The sequence below is a fragment of the Indicator indicator genome, chromosome 2 (assembly GCF_027791375.1).
Source record: "Indicator indicator isolate 239-I01 chromosome 2, UM_Iind_1.1, whole genome shotgun sequence".
Classification (NCBI taxonomy): Eukaryota; Metazoa; Chordata; class Aves; order Piciformes; family Indicatoridae; genus Indicator; species Indicator indicator.
In genome coordinates, this window is record NC_072011.1 from 58,291,955 (window position 1) to 58,314,848 (window position 22,894).

At 52.9% G+C, this 22,894-nt stretch overlaps 1 protein-coding gene across 1 annotated transcript in view; it reads right to left on the reverse strand.

The window, feature by feature from the left end:
• Positions 1-22,894, reverse strand: part of PTK7 (protein tyrosine kinase 7 (inactive)) — a 53,812-nt gene that overhangs the window by 3,507 nt on the left and 27,411 nt on the right. Inside the window, exons 4-16 of the mRNA XM_054397321.1 lie at positions 17,160-17,453; positions 15,465-15,567; positions 14,816-15,006; positions 12,860-13,007; positions 11,231-11,361; positions 10,707-10,973; positions 10,348-10,481; positions 9,363-9,498; positions 9,116-9,235; positions 8,353-8,502; positions 7,927-8,077; positions 6,959-7,086; positions 5,463-5,666 (exon numbers count right to left, since the gene is read on the reverse strand). Of these exons, the coding sequence (XP_054253296.1) occupies positions 5,463-5,666; positions 6,959-7,086; positions 7,927-8,077; positions 8,353-8,502; positions 9,116-9,235; positions 9,363-9,498; positions 10,348-10,481; positions 10,707-10,973; positions 11,231-11,361; positions 12,860-13,007; positions 14,816-15,006; positions 15,465-15,567; positions 17,160-17,453 (2,157 nt within the window). The remainder of the gene's footprint in view (positions 1-5,462; positions 5,667-6,958; positions 7,087-7,926; positions 8,078-8,352; positions 8,503-9,115; positions 9,236-9,362; positions 9,499-10,347; positions 10,482-10,706; positions 10,974-11,230; positions 11,362-12,859; positions 13,008-14,815; positions 15,007-15,464; positions 15,568-17,159; positions 17,454-22,894) is intronic.

The window sequence follows — 22,894 nt, forward strand, 5'->3', positions numbered from 1 at the left end:
GCAAATCATACAATTAACATCTTCCACCAGACCAGGTTGTTCAAGACTTAGAATCATAGAATTGTCAGGGTTGGAAGAGACCTCAAAGATCATCCACAGTTCCAACCCCTTGTCATGGGCAGGGACACCTCACACTAGAGCAGGTTGCTCACAGCCACATCCAGCCTGGCCTTAAAAACCTCCAGGGATGAGGCTTCCACCACCTCCCTGGGCAACCTGTTCCAGTGTCTCACCACCCTCGTGGTGAAGAACTTCTTCCTAACATCCAATCTGAATCTACCCATATCTATTTTTTCCCATTTCCTCTAGTCCTATCACTACCTGACACCCTCAAAAGTCCCTCCCCAGCTTTCTTGTACCCCCTTCAGATACTGGAAGGCCACAATAAGGTCTCCTCAGAGCCTTCTCCTCTTCAGACTGAACAGCCCCACCTCTCTCAGTCTGTCTCCAGAGCAGAGGAGCTCCAGCCCTCTGACCATCCTCATGGCCCTTCTCTGGACATGTTCTCACCAGAGTAGAGGATTCTAACCTGGCTTTGAACACCTCCAGGGAGAGGGCATCCACAACCTCCCTGGGCAACCCCAGAAGGGACAAAGTATTACTGCCTTACAAAAGTAGAGAACCCTACAGGCAACTTGTAGGGGAAAGATTGTACAGATAGCTGTAGGGAGAGCCAGCCTTGACTTTGAATACATTTACTGCTTGGATCAAGCTTACCACCAGGAAGAGACACTTTCCATAAGCTGAAGGCAGGGGCTGGAATGTACAGTGGGGCAGAGTACCAAGCTAAGGTGGCTGGCAGGTGTGCAGCATCACCCTGCACCCTCCCATTTCAGTTAGCTCAGGAGAAAGCATTAAGAAATCACCTGGCCACACAAAAAGATAGACTCACAAAAGTAACACTTGACCCAACCTGAAATAGAATCAGAACACTGTTGAGGTTGGAAGAGACCTTTGAGATCATCAAGGCCAACCACTCATCCAGAGCTCACAGTCCCACCACTCCTGCTAAGTCACTGCCACTAAACCACATCCCTCAGCATCACATCCACAGTCTTTTACTTTCTGCAGGGATGGTGACTCCACCACCTCCATGGGCAGCCTGTTCCAATGCCTGAGAACCCTTTCTGGGAAAAAAAAAATCATTCCTAATATCCAACCTGACCCTCCCTTGGCACAGCTTGAGGCTGTTTCCTCTTGTCCTGTCTCTTGTTGCATGTTGCATGCTCCAACCTTCTTTTGGGTAGTTGTAGACACTTTTGTTTGACAGGTGACCAGGAAGGATAGGGACAGAGACAGGGAAAAGCATGGGGATAGGATTAATAAGAGGTATAAGGATAAGGACAGGGATAAGTACAGGGATAAGGGCAAGGAATGGGACAGAGACAGGGATAGGTATAAGAATAGGGTTAAGGATAGGAATAGTGACAGGCATGAGGAGAGGGCCTGGGACAGGGACAAGTATAAGGATAGAGATATGGATAGGCATAGTGGTACAGAAAGGCATGGGCAGAGGGATAGGGACCCCCACTTTGCTCCAGCCGCCTTACAGGTAGTTGCAGAGGGCAATGAGGTCTTCCCTCAACCTCCTCTTCTGCAGACTAAACGGCCCCAGTTCCCTCAGCTGCTCCTCATAAGACCTGTGATCCAAGCCCCTCAGCAGCTGCCCACTGCCCATCATCTCCATCAAGAGGTGCTGGCAGTGTGTGCACACCAGACATGCACACAAGCCCACCCTGACCAGCTCTGGCCATGATGACAGGGACAGCAGCTTTGTCACTTGTTGGCTTGGGGGTGTGAAGACTGAGATATGCTGACTTAAGAACCCTGGCTACTGACAGCTGTCCCCTCTCACACACTGGAGTAACATTTGCAGAAGGTTATAGTGAAAAACCAGCATCTACCCCACAAATCAAAGGTGGATGCTACTTCCACTCTCCATGGTTTTAGGCTAATTATTAGCAAGCCTGTTTGACCCTGTGCTGTCTGCACTCATGACTGATAGTGTCTCAAGAGTAACAAGCTTGAAGCCAAGAGGATAACACAAGACAACCACTGCAGCTGTGCCAAGAAAACACCAAAGGCTGCAGGACTTTGAGTATGCTGACACTGAGAGACAGCACCAGCAGGCAGCAGCAACAGAGACATTCGAAAGCAGACATCTCCATGTTTCACAGAGCTCTGACAGGACAGTTGGTAACAAAAGGATTCAAAAAATGATCAGGAACTTTAGTTTAAGCATACAGCAGACCAGAGAGAAGCAAGGAGGGAGGAGCTGCCTGCTTTCCCAACTGCCTGCAACACCAGAGTATCTCCTGGAGAAAGAATCATAGAGTTGTTCCAGTTCTAAAAGACCTCTAAGATCATCAAGTTCAACCATCAACCCAATACCACCATGGCCATTAAACCATGTCCTGAAGAGCCATGGCCACACATTTCTTGAACACCTCCAGGGACAGGAACTTCACCACCTCCCTGGGCAGCCTGTTCCAATGCCTGACCAAGAGTCACAGCCATGCTGCCCTGGAGAAGTCACCACGTGACAACAGAGAAATCAAACGCTCCCCTCAGTCCCCACAGCTGTTAACTTCTCCAAATGCTGTTTCTGTATTCACCCCAAAAAAGCAGAACAGTCACACAGAGGGACATTGAGAGCAGATAGCCTGGTTACAGAGGACGTGGCACGCCAGGGACATGACCTCAGAAGGTGACAGACTTGTTAGGAGCACAGAGATCCACAGGAAGCATCCATTGCAAATCCATAGGAAGGTCAAACCTCTCCGGATCCTGAAGCCACTGGAAAAGTCAGCCAGCCAGGGAGTCATCAGGTAGATGCTGAGATACTTCAGGTCACCCAGCTAAAGTAGGACCACATCAAAAGGAGGAAAAAGAGCCAAATCTTTGAAGACCGTGGTGAAGGGAGTGACTCCACTGGAGCTGACAGCAAACACAAATCAGTCCTCCAGAAAGGCTATGAAAGCACCAGAGGAGTGCAGACATCTGGGCAGCTGGGTCTGCTCGCAGCAGGGAGGGTGCCTCTGACAGCTAAACTGGCTCCAAATGAAGGGGATAAGAAGAGGCAGATTCTGGGAGAATAAAAAGAAGATATAATAAAGAAAGACCCAAATAAAAATCTGGGACCACCTCCAAAAGGATAAACCAAATCCTTTCCCAGGAAGAGGATGATATCCAGAGCCTGCTGGCACAGGTGAGCTGCCTGCAACTTGTCCATGGGAAAAGCTCACAGTGGCAGCAGAGGAGTGCAAAGCTGCAGAGATCCTCCTGCATCCCTACCCCCAGGATGTTCCCCACAGCCAGACTTCTCTTATGGAGGTGTAGCTCCCTTCAAAGTACCAATGCAAGAGGAAAAACAGGAGACAAAGCCAGCAGTGATGTTTGGCCAGGACCTCACAAGCAAACCCCACATGACCAAGATGTGCTGTGTGCCAGAGAACTGGGAGGAGGCAGTGGCAGAAGAGGAGATGCAGGCAGTTGTAAGGGCAGCAAACTCAACTGCACCCCATCACTTACACATCCTTCCTGGGATGAGTGGTGTAAGGACAACCATGACCAGGACAACCAGGAGAAAGAGCTCTAACAGCTTTTGGGAACCAAAATGCCCCTGAGATCTCCTGGGTTCTCTGAAGGAGTCATGCACAATAGATACCTAGAGCTTAGTCTGTTTGCAGGCTCTCATGGGAGCAGCTGTTAAAAAGCAGCTCAGCTGCCACAGGAGAGGAAGGAAAATCCTCCAGTGGACAGACAGAAAGTAGGAACAAGGGTAGTACAATATGCTGCCAACATGGAAAAACGTGCTGCTGGCAGCTGTTTGCCAAAGCCACTCAACTCAGCTAGCACCAAAAGTACAAGCCAGCTGTGGCCAGCTGCAGAGGGCAGCTGTGTACAGGGAGAGGTTAGGTCATGGTTGGTCTTTTCCAAACAGGCACTTCTATGATTCTAGGTCACTGAGAAATGCCTTGAGGTGCAGCCAGAGCTAGATACAACATGAAGCCTGGGAAAAGCAACCCTGATGCTCCATTTACAGTGGTGGGCTCAGTCCTGACTTGCCTGCTCCCTCTCCAGAGCAAGCTCTGTGGGCAGGGAACTGAAGGCAGTGGCCCAGCTGGAAGCAAGACACAATGCAGCTGTGTCACTCTGGATGCACTGTGGCCGGTCTCAGGCTCCACATCTCAGAAAGGTGACAGCACAACCAGAGAAGGCACTCAGAGGAACACTCAGGCACAGAGAAGAGCTGTGTGTTCCAGAGCAAAGCTAATAGCTGACAAGCTTGAGAAGCAAAGAGAGAGCTTCTAGATACTTTTATGCTCCAGAAGTCCTTGTTGGAGGATGCTGTAGATGCTCAAAGCACATATGGGCTTTCAAGATTACGGGGTGAGTTGACAGCAGGAGTTCAGGGCTGTTCAGGGGAATGTCTTCCCCTCCAGCACCAGGAGCTGCTGACCTGGGATCTGAACAGTCCAGCAGAGTACTGCTGGCTTATTACATTGCAACAGAGCCACCCTGCTCCTCTTGGCACAGGGTGTGTGTGATGCCATGTCTGCGTGCTGCAGAGTAGGCTCAATACGTAACTCACAGAGGTGGCCATGATGTGGGGCTCAGATGCAGGTTTCACAGAATGCATCGGGTTGGAAGGGACCCTCAAAGGTCATCTTGTCCAATCCCCCTGCAGTGAGCAGGGACATCTCTAACTAGATCAGGTTGCTTAGGCACCCATCAAGTCTCTGGGCAACCTGTTTCAGTATTTTACTATCCTCATTGTGAAGAACTTCCTCCTAATGCCCAACCTAAACCTCCCCTGCTCCAGTTGAAAACCATTACCCTTCTTCCTCTCACTACAGGCCCTTTCTAAACAGCCCCTCCCCAGCCTTCCTGCAGGTCCCCTTCAGATATTGGAATGCAGCTCTAAGGTCTCCTCAGAACCTTCTCTTCTCCAGGCTGAACAACCCCAACTCTCTTAGCCTGCCGTCATAGGAGAGAAGGTCCAGCCCTCTGATCATCTTTCTGGCTCCAGCAGGCCCATGTCCTTCTTGTGGACAAAGTACCCCAGATGAGTCTCACCAGAGCAGAAGGGCAGAATCACCTTTCTCCATCTCCTGGCCATGCTTCTTTTGATGCAGCCCAGGATGCCACTGGCCTTCTGGGCTGCAAGTGCACACTGCTGGTTCACATCCAGCTTCTCATCCACCAGAACCCCCAAGTCCTTTCCTGCAGGGCTGCTCTCAATCTCATCATCCCCTAGCCTGTATTGGTATCAAGGATTGCCCTGACCTAGGATTTTTCACCTGGCAGTAGATCTCTGCCACCAGCCATGGCCAAAATCAAGACAAAGAGACTCCTAAGGTAAGGGTGAGTTTCATGGGAGCTCCCTGCTCCACAGCCCCTCCAGCTCAGGGCTAAGGGGCTGGCAGTGAAGTTCCCAGCCCCAGGAGTGCCAGCCTCACCATTCAGACACTCCATTTCAGGCTCCTCGCCCTCTGGGTGCTTCTTCAGCCTCTTGGCTTTTCTCCGCTTCTTACAGTAGAACATCAGCCCCAGCACGATGATAATGTAGGCAACAGCTGCCCCTACTGAAAGCCCAATGGTCTGGATCATCTTGTAGGGTGTGTGGCTGCCTGGTCCCTCATCCTCTTCAGCTGCTGGTTTGTCTGTGGGGCAGAGAGCACTAAATCCATGAGGGCTGTGGTAGTTTTAGGCTATGCCTTTAAAAAGCTTGTACAGATCTTTCTTGAAGAGAAAAGTGGTAGAATGTAAATAAATCACTATTGGGTGTCAAAAGGAAAATAATGATAGTTCTAAACAATCCCATTGGAAAGATAAAAGACTTAAACTAGGTGTACCAAAACAATCTCTCCTCGCTTCCTCAGGCTGGGAGAGACTAACTTTGTGCTTCTGCTGGCTTCTGCTTGACCTTGGCTGCATTGTTTTGGCTAAGTTCTAACTTCTCTGCTCCTTTCTCTTGTCCCTTTTTTGTACAGGGGGGGAAAGGTCATGGCAGGGAGAGAGAAGCTATTAGCTTCTCCCTGTCTTTGGCCAGGGGGGTCCTTGTGCTGTTCATTAATTGTAAATACTTGTAAATACTTCAAATATTGTACTATTTTGTACATATTCATTGCACTCCATTCTAGATTGTAGTTTTGCTTGTAAGTACAGCTTTCATTTGCTTCCAACTGAGCTGGTCTGGCAAATTTAATGTTGGGGGAAAATTTTCAACCCACCTCAAAGGTATCACAGTATATCAGAGGTTGGAAGGGACCTCAAGAGATCAGCAGGTCCAACCCCCCTGCCAAAAGTAGGATCACCTAGGATCGTCTGCAGGTGGGTTTTGAAAGTATCTAGAGAAGGAGACTCCACAACCTCTCCAGGCAGCCTGTTCCAGTGCTCTGTCACCCTCACTGTAAAGAAGTTCCTCCTCACGTTGAGGTGAAATCTCCTATGTTCAAGTTTGAACCCATTGTTCCTTGTCTTATCACTGTGAACCACCAAAAAGAGCCTGGCCCCCTCCTCCTGACACCCACCCCTCAGATATTGACAGACATTGATCAGATCCACTCTCAGTCTTCTCTTCTCCAGACTAAAGGTGCAGAGGGATTTCCCAGATCCTGTCCAGGAATGTGCTGAAAGACTGAGAAAATCCACCTCTTTCCCCCACTGCTGTGGCCATCTCCTCCCCCACCCACAGACCGCTGGGCAGAGCCCACAGCACACCGTGCTGCATCCCAGGGGAGGTCACAGACCGGTAGGGGGCGGAAGGAGATCTGGAGATCATCCAGTCCAACCCCCTCCCACCAGAGCAGCTTCACCTGGGGCTGCTACACAGGAACACCAGCAGGAAGGTTTGGAAAGTCTCTGTGATTCCCTAGCAGGAACCCACCAGCAGAGCCAGAAGCAGAGCCTGGAGCTGGTGGAGATGGCACGAGGCCACATTCCACCCCCTTACCTACGACATAGAGGAAGGCCTCGCGGTGCTTGATGTTGCAGCTGTTGCCGGCGATGCAGGTGTACTTCCCTGAGTCCTCACTGGTGACGTCGTAGATCACCAGGGAGCCATTGGGCATGATCTGAATCCTGCCAACCACACAGAGCCCTTTGCAAGCACCAGAGGGCAGAGGCAGCCCTGAGGCACCTGCAGCCCCATCATCCCCAGGATGCCTCAGCCCTAGGTCCCCAGGATGCTGTTATCACAGAATCACAAAATGGTAGGGGTTGGAAGGGACTCCTGAAGATCAGAGAGGCCAGCCCCCCACCAGAGCAGGATCACCTCAAGCAGATCACACAGAAACACATCCAGGTGGGCCTTGAAAGTCTCCAGAGATGGAGACTCCACCACCTCTCCGGGCAGCCTGTTCCAGTGCTCTGCCATCCCTAAAGTAAAGAAGTTCCTCCTCATGTTTAGATGGAACTTCCTATGTTCAAGTTCACACTCATTACCTCTTGTCCTGTCACTAGGGAGCACTGAGAAGAGTCTGGTTCCATCTTCTCGACACCCACCCCTTAGGTATTTGTAAGCATTAATAAGATCCCCCTCAGCCTGCTCTTCTCCAGCCCTCTCAGCCCTTCCTCATATGAGAGATGTCTCAGTCCCCTCAGCATCTTAGTGGCCCAGAACTGGGCTCTCTCCAGCAGTTCTTTGTCCTTCTTGAGCTGGGGTGCCCAGCTGGGTTACCTTGAATCTCAGGCTGTGCAGTGCTCAAGAATAAATGGCTGTTGCCCAACTGCAGCTTGGCAGACTTTGGCAGAAAGAGTAGCCTTGGGGCCAGGAGAGTCCAGGCTTTGGGACATGGAAACAACTGACTGTGTGCCCCCCAGGGTGGGACCCCAAGACTGCACCATCAGCACCCACACGTTGGGTAGGTGTGGGGAGCACCAAGCTGTGCCACCTTGCAGTTTGGAATGGATGCTGTGTACCTGGGCAGGAGCTTGCCGGGATCCAAAAGCTTGTCCTTCCCTTTCCACTGGATGTGTGGCACAGGGTCTCCCTCTGCCTGGCACTGGAACATGGCTGTGTGCCCCTGGTACACTGTCATGGGCTCTGGCTCTAGCTTGAAGGTGACGTAAACTGAAGGCAGAGAGCCCAACAAGAAGGTTGTCAGCTCCTGGGAAGGGTGTTGAGCTCCCACAGGGTGGCAGGGCCAGCCCTGGCACAGTGGCACGTGCCCCCTTGAGCTGCATGTAAAGCACTGCCAAACCAAGAGACTCAAGTACCACAGGGCAGAGCTCGAGGCCAGGCCAGACTGACGGCAGCTGGATGCCACCCAGGCCAGCACACTGCCAGGCAAGCACGCTGCTAGGCCAGCACAGCAGGGCACCCCCTGCCTGCCGCAGAGCCCTCACCTGCTACCACAAGCTGCACGTTGGCACGGATCTCGCCTTGCGGGCTGTTGGAGGCGATGCACGTGTAGTTCCCAGAGTCACTCCTGCTCACCTTGTGGAAGGACAAGATGCCAGCATTGTGGCTGACGTGGGATGGCAGGCTGCTCCCATCTGCAGGAGGCAAGGAAAGGGATCGTGTACAGAATCATATAGAATGGCTTGGGTTGGAAGGGACCTCCAAAGGTCATCTAGTCCAACCCCCTCTGCAGTCAGCAGAGCAGGAGCATCCTCAACCAGATCAGGTTGCCCAGAGTCCTGTTGAGCCTCATCTTGAATATCTCCAGGGGTGGGACCTCAACCACCTCCCTGGGCAACCTGTTGCAGCGTTCCACTACTCTCATGATGCAGAACTTGTTCCTAACATCCAATCTAAATCTTGTCTTCTCTAGTTTGAAGCCATTGCTCCTTGTCCTGTCACTGCAGGCCTTTGCAAACAGTCTCTCTCCATCCTTCTCGTAGGCCCCCTTCAGGTACTACAAGGTTGTTATTACATCTCCCTGGCACCTTCTCTTCTCCAGGCTGAGCAATCCCAACTCTCCCAGCTTGTCCCCACAGGGGAAGTGCTCCAGCCCTCTGGATCATCATGCATGAAGCACTGTGCTCCATACTGGCTTCCCAGGCAGCTGCAGCACCACTGTTTCACCCATGTTGGAAGTGAGCCGGCACAGAGCTCCTGGGACCCCAGATCAGAAACAAGACCTACCACATCCGAGTGCCCCCTTACCTGATTTAGTCCACTGGATGGTTGGTTTTTCCCGGCCTGTGGCTGAGCAGGACACTGTCACCTCCTTATCAAACTCCATGCACTGCAGGGGCTGGGGTGGCGGAGTGAACTTCAGATTCTCTGCCAAGAGACAGATGTCGCTGTTAGGCCCCCACAGCTGCAGGAGGCACCAGAGCTGGGGGGTGTGGGGCAGGCCAGGCAGAGGAGAAAGCCAGGAGGAGAGGAGGTGTGGCGCTGGCGAGCGTACCCAGGACGTGCACCCGGGCGTAGCCCTCGATGCTGCCGGCGGGGGTGCTGCTGACGCACTTGTACAGGGTCCCGTCGTACACCTCCACGTTGTTGATACGCAGCGTCCCGTTCGCCGAGATCTCGAACCGCGAGTCCTGCCCGCGGCCAGGGAGAGAGGCACAACACACACCGTCACCAGCCCTGCTCTTACGCCTGCCTTCTGGCGCTCCCCACACCTCGCAGCACACCTCAAATAGAGCCCTGCTCGGACCCACGCAGAGGACAAGCTGCAGTGACAGCTCCCTTGATTAGGGGATGATTAGGGGACCTGAGCATCTCCTCTACGAAGAGAGACTGACAGACATGTGGCTGTTCAGTCTGGAGAAGAGAAGGCTGAGAGGGGATCTGATCAATGTCTATAAATATCTGAGGGGTGGGTGTCAAGTGGAGGAGGCCAGGCTCTTTTCGGTGGTGTTCAGTAGTAAGACAAGGAACAACAAGTACAAGCTTGAGCATAGAAGGTTTCACCTCAACACGAGGAGAAACTTTACAACGAGGCTGACAGAGCACTGGAACAGGCTGCCCAGAGAGGTTGTGGAGTCTCCTTCTCTGGAGACTTTCAAAACCCACCTGGATGTATTCCTGTGCAGACTATCCTAGGTGATCCTGCTTTTGGCAGGGGGGTTGGACCTGCTGATCTCTTGAGGTCCCTTCCAACCTCTAATGTACTGTGATACTGTGCTTGTCACTGCCCCACAAGCACAGGGCTGGATGCCAGCTGAGCGGCTAAAGACAAGCCAGGTGGGCACCTATACATCAGTAGGGTGGAGATGGTGGCAGGGATGTGGCCAGAGTGGGGGTGACAGTGATGCTGGGCCTAGGAGCAATGTGGGAGAGAGCAGCAGCAGAGGAATGAGCTGAGCAGGTGCCCAGCAGAAGCGCCCCTGAGTGGCAGGGGCTCAGAGGTGTCTTCCAGCCCCTAACATCCTGTCCCATTGCCTCACCTCAGAGATGGAGACGCCATTGCGGTACCAGGTGACTGTGGGTTTCAGGGAGGCCTTGCTGAGGCAGTGGAGGTATCCTGGCTTGCTCTCCTCCAGCTGGCTGTCCTTGGGCATCTCCACCCACTTAGGCACCGCTGGGCATGGAGGCAAAGGGTTATACAGGGCTGCTCATGCTGTCTCTGTCCAGCACCAGGGCATCCAAGACAGGCAGTGTGCAGCCAGCCGAGGGGCCCTGAAGCCCAGCCATGAGCTGTGCCTCATCTGTATCAGTGGGGTGATGCACCACCCCAACCCAGCTCATCCCAAGCCCCTCTCCAGCCCCTTTGTCTCCTCCCAGCCCTGCTCAGAAAGCTGCCTACTAGCCACGATGATGCTGAGCTCCTGTTTCTTCTCTCCAGCCTTGTTGGCAGCATGGCACGTGTAGGTCCCAGCGTCCGTCTCGCTGATGCTGGTGAAAACGAGCTGCTCTGCTTCTTGGTGCACCCTGCCAGTAGTGGGAACTCGTTCCTGGTTCCTCTCCCACCAGACCTGAGGCGTGGGTACGCCTCGTGGGGCAGTGCAGGCCACACGGTGCCCTTGGTTCGCCGTCAGCACCTTTGGGGTGAAGGGTGCCATTTCTTCTATCTCTAAGAGGTGCAACAGAGAGCAGGGCTCAAACAGGGCAGGAAGGTGTAGCCAACCCACCAGCAGCACCATCGCCACGGAAGGTACCAGCTGAGGGAAGGCCTGCACAAGCTGTATTTGCTCCTCTCCTCCAGCCATTTCACAGATAACCAAGCAGTTCTCCACATACTGACTCACTGCTATGTTGTCCCACAGCTCCAGAGTGACACTGAGGCTCTGGGACCCACTGCCCACCCTGACATCAGCCCCTGGATCTAACCTGCTAACTGCAGAGTCGCCTTCAGCACAAGAGTTTTCCCCCTCTGCCCGTGGCCAACGCACTTGTAGACACCGGTGCTGCGAGCCCTCACCTGGGTGATCAGCAGGGAACCATTGGCAAAGATGGTGGTCCTGGGCATATGGGGAGAGGCAGGGCTCAGTGGGCATCTCTGCAGGACACAGACCAGAGACACAGCCCTGTGATGTCCTACATGAGCCCTTGGAACCAAGAGGGGGAATTTTGTGCCGAGTCAAAGTTTCCCAGCTGTGGTAGTTTTAGGCTATGCCTTTAAAAGTTTTCACAGATCTTGAACAGAAAGTGGTAAAATGTAAATAAACCACTATTGGGTGTAAAAAGGAAAATAATGATTGTTCTAAACAATCCCATTGGAGAGATAATGAGCTTAAACTAGTTTGCAAAACAACCTCTCTCTCTCTTCTCACCTCTTCACTCTGGGAGATACTCACTTTGTGCTTCTGCTGGCTTCTGCTTGACCTTGGCTGCACTGTTTTGGCTAAGTTCTAAGGTCTCTCTGCTCCTTTCACTTGTCCCTTTGTGTACAGGGGGGTAAGGGGAAGGCAGGGAGGGAGAAGCTAGTAGCTTCCCCTGGTCTTTGGCCAGGGGGGGTCCTTGTGCTGTTTATCAATTGTAAATACCTGTAAATATTGTCAATACTGTGTATTTTGTACATATTCAGTGCAGTCCATTGTAGATTGTAGTTTTGCTTGTAAATACAGCTTTCATTTGCTTCCAACTGAGCCGGTCCAGCAAATTTAATGTTGAGGGGGAATTTTTCAACCCACCACACCAGTGCAGGGGCAGCAGCACATATAAACCGGGAGATGGTGGGACACATCCTTCCTGGAGGAAATGAGCTAAGAGAAGTCTATTTCTTGGAGAAGAGCTGACTCTCACCAAAGATGCATCAACAAACTGGGCCAGCTCTGAATGTTAGCACAGCCAGGAAAGGGGATATGGGGACCAGGTGGCACCTGGGAACTGCCAGGCACCCAGATAGCACCACTTGCCTTGCACAGTCTGGCTGAGAGACATCCTGGGCTCCAGGACCACTGCCCATGGGCAGCCTGAACTGGGAGATGTCCCCAGCTCTGGGGCTCAGAAATATTCCTGGCTCTAGAGATCATCATGCAGTGGCATCTGAAGGTGCAAGACAGCCATAAGCTGGCCCAGATGTTGGTGCAGATGTTGGGGACTGGGAGGCATCCCTGAGTCTGGGGACCGCCATCTGTGGGCATCTGGTACTGAGACGTGTCCCTGAATGTGGGACTTGTCCTAAGTGGGTGTCTGGGGCTTGAGCTGTCCCTGGCTCCACAAAATCACCACACATACACATCTGGGGCTGGGAGACATCCAGGCATCCAGGACTGACAGCCTCACAGGACTCAAGGACACACTGCTTGCCGAGTCCTGTGCAGGTACAGGTCATGCACAAGCACCAAGACCCTGCTAAACCCCAGCCAGCCAAGCTCAGAAACCAATCCCAATGGCCAGCTCGATGCTGAGTGCTTGCCCTTGGGCACAGTCAGGGTTTGGCCTCTGTCTGTTGCTTCGGGAACATGATGCCCTCTTTCCTCCCAGCCCTGCCCACGTCACTGGGGTCCCTGTTACTTGGATCTGTTGGTGATGGGGCTGTCTTCAAAGAGCCACTCCTGTGTGGGAGGAGGCACAGCTGCAAACTGGCAGTCGAACATGGCCTCTTCATTCTTGGTCACGATAAGGTCCTGCGGGACGACCACTGCCTGAGGGAAGCTCTCGTCTGCAATGGCAGAGACCACAGGAGGGTGAGGAAAGCACAGTGGCCTGTGGAGTCCCTTCACCAGCACTCTGGCTGAAACTCAGAGAAGAGCTGGGGGCATCTTGCAAGCACACTGTGGGCCTGCAGGAGGCAGGCATGCCAGCGTGGCTGTAGTTATGCAGCCAGAGCCCAGTGGTAGCTGCTCTGGGGAAAGGCCCTTTCTGCTTCCAGCAAGGCCCTGAGCACCCTGGGTCCTTAGCAAACACATCAAACCCATCACCAGACTGCAAATTCCCTTGTCCAGTTCCAAACACCTCTCCAAAGTCAACATCTCAGGCCCTCCCCGGGCCTTGCCTCCAAAGGCCAGTGGGATCTCTCATCCATGTGGTATAACGGTGGCACTGGTATTAGCAAAACCAGCAGCACTGACAGCCTGCAGGCTCCAAACCTTGTTAGAGGGGAGGTACCCTGGTGCACCAGTACCAGAGATGACAGCACAGACCTGCTCCAGAAAGAGGCAGGGAAAAACTGACCCCTGTAGATGGGGTAAGGTTCAAACCAAGCCAAGTGTGTCAGGTTTGTCTCTGGCCAGAGGCTTCACACAGAGGAAGTCCTACCAGCCTGACACTTTTGGGCCACTCACAAGAAAGACATTGAGGTGCTGGAGTGGGTCCAGAGAAGGACAACAACACTGATGAAAGGTGTGGAGAACAGGTCTGGTGAGGAGCGGCTGAGGGAACTGGGATTGTTTAGTGTGGAGAAGAGGAAGGAGACAGGAGACCTCATTGCTCTCTACAACTCCCTGAAAGGAGGTTGGAGGGAGGTAGGGGTCAGACTCCTCTCCCTAGTATCAGGTGATAGGATGAGAAGAAATGGCCTGAAATTGTGCCAGGGGAGGTTTAGGTTGGATACAAGGAAAATTTTCTTTCCTGCAAGAGTGGTCAGGCATTGGAACAGGCTGCCCAGGGAGGAGGTGGAGTCACCATCCCCGGAGGCGTTCAAGAAATGTGTGGCCATGGCACTTTGGGATATGGTTTACCAGCCATGGGGTGTTGGCTTGATGGTTGGACTCGATGATCTTAGAGGTCTTTTCCAGATGAAAGAATTCTCTGATTCTGTAACTGAGGAAAAGGCTCAGTACAAGGACAGAGAGCCTGGATACCCAGCTGCAGGCTTCCAGCTGCTGCTGGCACATGCCCAGACAGCCAGGAGCTCCTGGCACTGACCTCATTCACCTACCCAGCTCAAGTGAGTTTGGGGCTTCTGTGCTTCCAGTTCTCACCCTGCCCACCCTGCTTCCTCAGCACAGACCCTGCGAATCCCAGCCCCCTCCCCAGCCACAAACCCCTTGGGCTGGCTTCCTCCAAGGCTACCTCAAGCTCAGTTTCATAGGAGCCATGCAGTGCCTGCACTCAGTAGCTCCCTGCCTTAATCCTTGCACTGACAGCAAGCAGATATAGAATCAATCTGGTTGGAGGGACTCTTGAAGGTCATCTTGTCCAACCCCCCCTGCAGTCATCAGGGACTTCTCCAACTAGATCAGGTTGCTCAGGATCCCATCAAGACATAGCAGCTGTGCAGCCTCTACCCTCAATAGCTCCCTGCCTTCATCCTTGCACTGATAGCAAGCAGATACAGAATCAATCTGGTTGGAAGGGACCCTCGAAGGTCATCTTGTCCAACCCCCCCTGCAGTCATCAGGGACTTCTCCAGCTAGATCGTGTTGCTCAGGGTCCCCTGCCTTCATCTGGTCACAAGCAGGTATAGAAACCCCTGCAGCAGAGGGGAGGCTGCCAGCAGAGCAGGGAAGGGCCATCCGGACGACTCACCGATGATGTTGAGAGTGAAGTTGTTGTGGCTGCAGACGGAGCCGGCGGCGTTGCGGGCGCAGCAGGAGTAGAGGCCGTTGTGGTCGGGGCCGGCGCTGGGCAGCGTCAGCGTGCGCTCCTTGTTGCTGACGGCGTAGCCGCTGCGGCTGTCGGGGAGCAGGGCTCCGTCCCGCAGCCACTGCCACGTGGGGCTGCAAGACAGTAGCCGGAGCGTGACCGGGTGCGGGGCGCTGGCAGGGCTTCCCCAAAGAGCAGGTATGCAGAGGAGCCAGCCCAGAGATGGCCCCTCTCCCCGGCTCTCCATCCCCGCTGCCGGCCCCCACACAGACACCAAGCTATGAGACATGCAGCCAAGTGGAGGGCACACGACTGGAAAGCGACGGAGAGTGACTGCAGCGACACCAAGCAGCTCAGCGACCGGACTGGGACAGTCTGTCCTTACTGTGCTCCTCGCTACACGGCTCTGAAGAAGCCATTTGCCTTCTCCCCCGGCGGTCAGCCGCAGGCTCAATCCTGCCCTTCACCTTCCCTAGACTCTACTGAATCCTCGCAGGAGAGAGGAGAGACAGAGAGAAAGGGGGAAGAGCACCCAGCAAAAGGTGCAGGGGGGACCCTCCTCAGGGTCCGCTCCTCAGGAGGCAACCCTTACCGTGGGTGGCCGTCGATGTGACACCGCAAAACCACTGTGGAGGAGGGCTGGATCTCAGCGACACTGGCTGGCTGCTTCAGCACCACATTGCCTGCCTCAATCCCTGTGGGATCAAAGAATATCAAAGTAGCTGGCTCTCCAAACCCACAGATCCCAGGCAGATCACAGTATCACAGCACATGAGAGGTTGGAAGGGACCTCAAGAGATCATCAAGTCCAACCCCCCTGCCAAAAGCAGGATCACCTAGGGTAACCTGCACAGGAATGCATTCAGGTGGGTTTGGAAAGTCTCCACAGAAGGAGACTTCACAACCTCTCTGGGCAGCCTGTTGCAGTGCTCCGTCACCCTCACTGTAAAGAAGTTTTTCCTCATATTGAGGTGAGATCTTCTATGTTCAAGCTTGAACCTGTTGTTCCTTATCCTGTCTTATCACTGTGAACCACCAAAAAGAGCCTGGCCCCCTCCACTTGACACCCACCCCTCAGATATTGATAGACATTGATCAGATCCCCTCTGTCTTCTCTTTTCCAGAATAAACAGCCCTAGGTGTCTCAGTCTCTCTTCATAGGGGAAGTGCTCAAGTCCTCTAATCATCCTCATGGCTCAGGAATAACTGGAGCATGCAGCAAGGGCACAAGCATGCCTAGAGACACATAAGCCTCCAAGCTGGTGTGGAGCAAAGGGACATTCACTCTGCAAATCTCCTATTTTTTGCCTTGTGTAGCTGTTTCCTGAGGGACAAGAGGGGCTCTGAAAGGATTTGCATTGCTCAGGACACACTTGGTGCAGTAACATCCCAATCTCATCTTCCGTAAGAGGACAGACTGAAGGAGCTGGGGCTCCTTATCTTGGAGAGGAGGAGACTGAGAGGTGACCTCATTCGTGTTTATAAATATGTAAAGGGTGAGGGCCAAGAGGATGGAGCCAGGCTCTGCTCAATGATGCCCAATGACAGGACAAGGGGCAATGGGTGGAAGTTGAAGCATAGGAAGTTTCATGGAAACAGAAGGAAGATTTATTTCACTGTGAGGATGACAGAACACTGGAACAGGCTGCCCAGGGAGGTTGTAGAGCCTCCCTCTCTGGAGATATTCAAGACCTGCCTGGATGTGTTCCCGTGTGATCTGGTACAGGTGATCCTGCTCTGGCATGGGGGTTGGACTGGATGATCTCTCAAGGTCCCTTCCAGCTCCTAACATTCTGTGATTCTATGATTTCATATACACAAGCAGAGAGGGCAGCAGGAGAAAGTGCCTCTGACAGCGTCGGAGTCATCAGAAGATACAAGTGCCCTACTATAGGGCATGAAAACTATAGTAGCTGCAGAAGAATCCTACTTGCACAGTTCGTATCATCCAATCCAATCCAAATACTGGAACAGGCTGCCCAGGGGCGTTGTGAAGTCTCCCTCTCTGGAGATATTCAAGACCCCCCTGGATGCGTTCCAGTGTGATCTGGTGTAGGTGACCCTGTTCTGGCAGGTGGATTGGACTGGATGATCTGTCAAGGTCCCTTCTAGTCCCTAACGTTCTGCGATTCTGCGAATCGCTGCCTGATGCAATCCCCCCACCCCACTCATCATCAGGCAGCCTGGTAAAATTGTTTCCAGCCTCAAGCCCTGTGCAGAGAGTGCTTCCCCATGTGCAGGGTGGGCAGCACCAGGCTGTGCCTTGCCACCCTCGCCCCACACTCACACTTGATGTTGAAGGAGGCGTTGGCCGTGCGTGACTCCTCCCCGGTCAGCAAGTTCCTCGCCACGCACTGGAAGTTCCCCGTGTCCCGGTGCCGATCCACGGCAGCGAACTGGAGGTTGCTGCCCTCTTTGAAGCGCTGCTCCGTGTCCTGAATGGGGAGGCCGTTCTGCAGCCACTCAAACTCCACCTCTGCCGGCTCCTTCACCTCGCAGCGCAGGATGGCGCTGCGCCCATGCAGGGCGTCCTGGGAGTAAGGCTCCTTGGTGAAGAGGCCTGCGGCCCCAGCCCCCGCAGCTGCAAGGCACCAAAAGGAGGGCATGTTTAGAGCATGGGGAGGGGGAAGTGGGAGTAAAGGGAGGCGTGGGGTCTGGTGAGGCCACTCCTCGAGTATTGTGTCCAGTTTTGGGCACATCAATACAAGAGAGATGTGGAGGTGCTGGAGCCAGTGCAGAGGAGGGCAAGGAAGCTGGGGAAGGGCCTGGAGAATAAATCTGATGAAGAGCGACTGAAGGAGCTGGGAAAGGTTAGATTGAAACAGGGGAGGCTGAGGGGAGACCTCATTGCTGTCTACAACTACCTGAAAGGACATTGTGGAGAGGCTGCTGCTGGTCTCTTCTCACAGGTAATTAGTGATAGAACAAGACGGAAGAGCCTCAAGCTGTGACAGGGTAGGTTTAGACTGGACAGTAGGAAAAAAATTTTTCCCGGCAAGAGTGGTCAGGGATTGGAATGTGCTGCCCAGGGAGGTGGCTGAGTCACCAACCCTGGAGGTGCTTAAAGGTGGTTTGGATGTGGTGCTTGGGGATATGGTTTAGGGCTGAACCTTGCAGAGTAGGGTTATCAGTTGGACTTGGTGATCCTGAGGGTCTTTTCCAACATGAATGTTTCTGTGATTCTGTCTCCTCCTAACAGCTGAAAGCATTGTGCTAAGGGAAACACAGCCCAAAGCACACCTGCCAAAACAGTCCCCACTGGGGGACTTTAGACAGATCTCAGACTCCAGCACAGTCACTTTAAGGCTGTCTCTCCAGCACTCACCAGGACAGGGCTGCCTGAGCTTTTTACAAGCCAAGGAGAGCCCTCTGCTCCCTGGGGTTTTAGGAGGGAGCTCCTGTGACCCACTGCTGGCTGCTGCACTTCCAGCCTGCAGAGAGAGGTGTCTCAAAGTGTAGGAGTCAGGAAGTCAGTCACTGAAATACTGGAGAGCAAGCAGCTTCCTGGGCAGTTCAGATGTTTGTCTGAGCTGCTCTTGTCCTGTTCTCTGGAATATGACCTATGTCCCAGCTATGCATCAAGACTGCCCCACATGAGAAACAACCACAGACTGCTTCTAGGCTTTTTGCCTCGGGACCATAGAATGGTTTGGGTTGGAAGGGACCTTAAAGATCATCCAGTTCCAATCTCCCCGCCATGGGCAGGGACACCTTCCACTACACCAGGCTGCTCAAGGCCCTGTCCAACCTGGCCTTGAACACCTATGGGGGCAGCACCCACAGCCTCCCTGGACAACCTGTTCCAGAGTCTCATCACCCTCACTGGAAAGAATCTCTTCCTGATATCCAGTCTGAATCTCCCCTCTTCCAGCTTGTAGCCCTTCCCCCTCATCCTATCACTTCGAGTCCCACCCCAGCTTTCTTGTAGACCCCCTTCAGGTACTGTAAGGCCACTATAAGGTCTCCCCAAAGCCTTCACTTTTCCAGGCTGAACAACCCCAACTCTTGCAGCCACAGGGGAGGTTCTCCAGCCCTTCTGATCATCTTCACTGCCCTCCACTGGACCAACTCCAACAATGCATGCTTCCATCTCACCTCTGCATCCTCAGAAATTACCCAGAAAAAAAAAAAAAAACAACAACCAAGGTCTGGAAGAAGGATTGCCCATGGGAATAAACACAGCAGCTGCTGGAGCACAGCACAAGTGACACAGAAGGACAGTGGTTGGAAGGGATCGCTGGAGATAGTCTAGTCCAAGCCTCCTGTCAAAGCAGGATCACCTAGAGCTGGTTGCACATTTTGAATGACTCCAGAGATGGAGACTCCACCACCCCTCTGGGCAGACTGTTCCAATGCTCCACCACCTCTCATGTTTAGATGGAACATTCTCAGTTCAAGTTTGTCCCTGTTACCCCTTGTCCTGTCACTGGACAGCATTGAAAAAAGCCTGGCCCCATCCTCCTGACACCTACCCTTTATGTATTCATAAGCATTGATAAGATGCCCCCTCAGCCTTCTCTAGATTAAAAAGCCCTGAGTCCCTCAGCCTTTCTTCAGAAGAGAGATGTTCTAGTGCCCTAACCATCTAGTTTCTAGCCCTCTGTTGTACCCTCTCAAGCAGTTCTCTGTCTTTTTTAACACCTCAAGCTTGTGATGAGAACTCAACTCACTTGGAAATAGGACAGGAAACAACAAATTGCAAAGGTTGATCCCAGGGTCTGATAGCAGACATGGGATGGTTTTGGAAGGCTGGATGCCTCTCTCTGCAGTGGCAGAAAAGCTGAAAATCCTTCTCCACACACTAACCCCCACCCTCTCTGGAGATATTCAAAACCTGCCTGGATGTGTTCCTCTCTGATCTGCTCCAGGTGATCCTGCTCTGGCAGGGGGGTTGGACTGGATAACCTTTTGAGGTCCCTTCCAACCCCTGCCATTCTGTGATTCTGTGATTAAGAGGGGGATGCAACAGCCTGTGTTTCCCTAGGCATTGCCTGACCTGGTTGCTGAGGGCCCTAGCATGTTCCTAAGTGTGGTTGCTGCCTTGCTGCAGTCAGCCATGCAGGCACTCTGCTCCAGTTACCAGCTGGCTGTAGAAAAGAAAGCAGACAAAGGGCAATTCAAGCACACGTCTATTGCTTGTTGGACTCTGTTCCCAGCACCATGCTCTGCAGGGAAAGGGGCCAAGCCAGGCAGATTTCAAGCATCTTAGAAACTACCACTCATGAAGGAGAACAAAAAAGTAGGCAAAACGATGCCTTCCCACCACTGCAAGTAAAATGGCAGCAGAAAGTGGTTGCCTGGAGGAGTTATGCAAACAAAATCCAAGCTCAGCTGAAGGACAGTTCAGAATCACACAGAACGCAAGGATGGAAGGGACCCCAAGGATCACCTGGTCCAACCTTTCTAGGTAATGATCTAGTTGAAATGAGCTGGCCCAGCACCCTGTCGAGCTGAGTCTTAAAGCTGTCCAATGTAGGGGAATCCACCACTTCTCTTGGGAAATGATTCCAGTGTCTAACTGTTCTGATGTTGAAACCAACTTCTGGCATCCAATTGGAATCTCTCCAGGAGTAACTTGTACCTGTTACCTCTTGTGTTTTCCATGGGACTCCCTGTAAAAAGGGAGCCTCCATCTTCTTGGTAGCCACCCTTTGTGTACTGGCACATGGTAATAAGGTCTCACCTAAGCCCTCTCTTCTCAAGGCTGAACAAACTCAGTTCCCTCAGCCTTTCTTCAAATGGCAGGGCTTCCAGTCCTCTGATCATTCTTGTGGCCCTAAAGTTCCTCTCATGGCTCCTAAAATTCCTCTTTGGAGTCTCAGCCACATCCTCAGTGTCTGGTAAAGGGACACAATTTGCTGGGACATCTGTGTCATCCAGAGCTAACGGTAAGGGATCCTGTTCTGAAGGGGATGTTTTGAAAGGGGGAGGGGGTGTGCATCTAGATCACCACATTCCAAAAAGCCCCAGGAGCCCTTTCCATGCTGAAAAGCCTTTGGAGCCTGGCAGGTAGTGTGAGGGCCAAGTGAAGCCTCTCCCACCTACAGCTGCTCCTGGGCACCCCAGTGCCAGTCACACATTTCCAGCACAACTAACCTGAGAGACAGTGAGACTTAGACACAGGTGTTCACCCAGCACAGGATCAGAGTCCAGTCTCCCAGCTCCAACCACATGGGAGACGAGAGCATGGGCACCTCAACCTGTGTCTCCCAACAGCCTTTGCCCCACAGCCCACACAGAGAGAGCCAGAAAGTCCTCTCCATTGCGAAAAACAGAGACACTTGGGCAGAGGAGACAGACAACCAGAGCCCAGAGGCCTTTCCTGCCTGAAGCCTTCACAAGATGGTCCAACTCCAAAGAAATCAAGGGAAGGAGGCAGCAAGGGATTGGGAGGTCATAGGAACAGCACTGCACAACATACTGCAGGATCTAGGAAATAGACCTCCTTGCAGCCTGGCTTTCTACCTTCAGCACCCAATTGTGCCACTGACCTTGGCATGCAGGCAGCATCTCCAGGGGACTGTTCCCAGCCAGGTTAAGCCCCACAGCTCCTGGGTGGACATCCTTTGTCATCTGTACTCACAGCACTTACTGCCACCAGGAGTAGCCAGACTGGCCCAAATGACAGTGCTGCAGACAGTGCTAAGTCCTGTCTCCTGGGTTTTGTATTGAGCTAAGCCCCATCACCGTGCAGTGGCTTGATAGCAGTCTGCAGGAGAAGGACTTGGAGGTGTAAGTTGCTGAAAAATTCAATACGAGCTGGCAATGTGCACTGGCAGCCCAGAAGGCAACTGTGTGCTGGGCTGCATCAAAAGAAGTGTGACCTGCAGGACAAGGGAGGTGATTCTGCCTCTCTACTTGGCCCTTGTGAAACCCCTCCGGGAATACTGTGCTCAGTTCTGGTAGCCCCAACACAAGAAGGACGTCAAACTATTGGAGGCCACAAAGATGATCAGAGGGCTGAAGCACCTCCTCTGTGGGGACAGGCTGCAAGAGTTGGGGCTGTTCAGCCTGGAGAAGAGAAGGCTTCAGGGAGACCTTACAGTAGCCTTGCAGTACCTGAAGGGGGCCTACAGGAAAGCTGGGAGGGACTTTTGACAAGGGCTTGTAGTGATAGCATGAGGCAGGGAACAGACTGAAGCTGGAAGAGGGGAGATTTAGACTGGATATTAGGAAGAAATTCTTTCCAGTGAGGGTGGTGAGACACTGGAACAGTCTGCCCAGGGAGATTGAGGGTGCCCTTTCTTCCTAATATCCACTCTAAATCTCCCCTATTCCAGCTTCAAGCCATTTCACCTCACCCTATCACTACAAGCCCTTGTGAAAAATCCTTCCTCAGCATTCTTGTAGGCCCCTTTAGGTACTGGAAGGCTGCTCTAAGGTTTCCCCAGAGCCTTCTCTTTTCCAGGCTGGACAGCCCCAGCTCTCACAGCCTGTCCCCACAAGGGAGGTGGCTCCAGCCCCCTGATCACCTTCAGCATCACTCCCACCATAGAGCAGATCACCTGCAAGAAGAGGACAGGCACTGAGGACACACAAGGGTGGAGAGAAGGAAGAGGCTCAGATCACATCCCAGCTCTGAGAGCATACTTACGGCAAAGATCTGAACGCAACATCCTTCCTGCAGAGCTATCCCCCTGCTCAAAATTAATTTAATTTAAGGAGGCAAAAAGCAGCTTCACAGGAAGAACACTCACACCAACACCTGCATTGCCAGCCTGAATTTCTGCCAACTGTATCTCAATTAACTTTTTGAGCTTTTGGGATGTCCCCAGGACTTGGCCATTGAAGCCTCCTCCAAAGGCCACAGTGGGATGAGCATGTGCAGAGCATTTCAGGTGACAAAACAAAACCAGGAAAGCCACATCCAGGACAGACTGTAAGCAGCCACTTCTGCCTGAAGCTCTGCAAAGTGAGCTTTCAATCCTATGAGTCTGCCAGGGAGCAAAGGGCCTCTTCATACCTCCAGTAAAGGAGACCCAACCCCCTCAAGTGCTGTCACAGCATTACTGCAGAGATTTG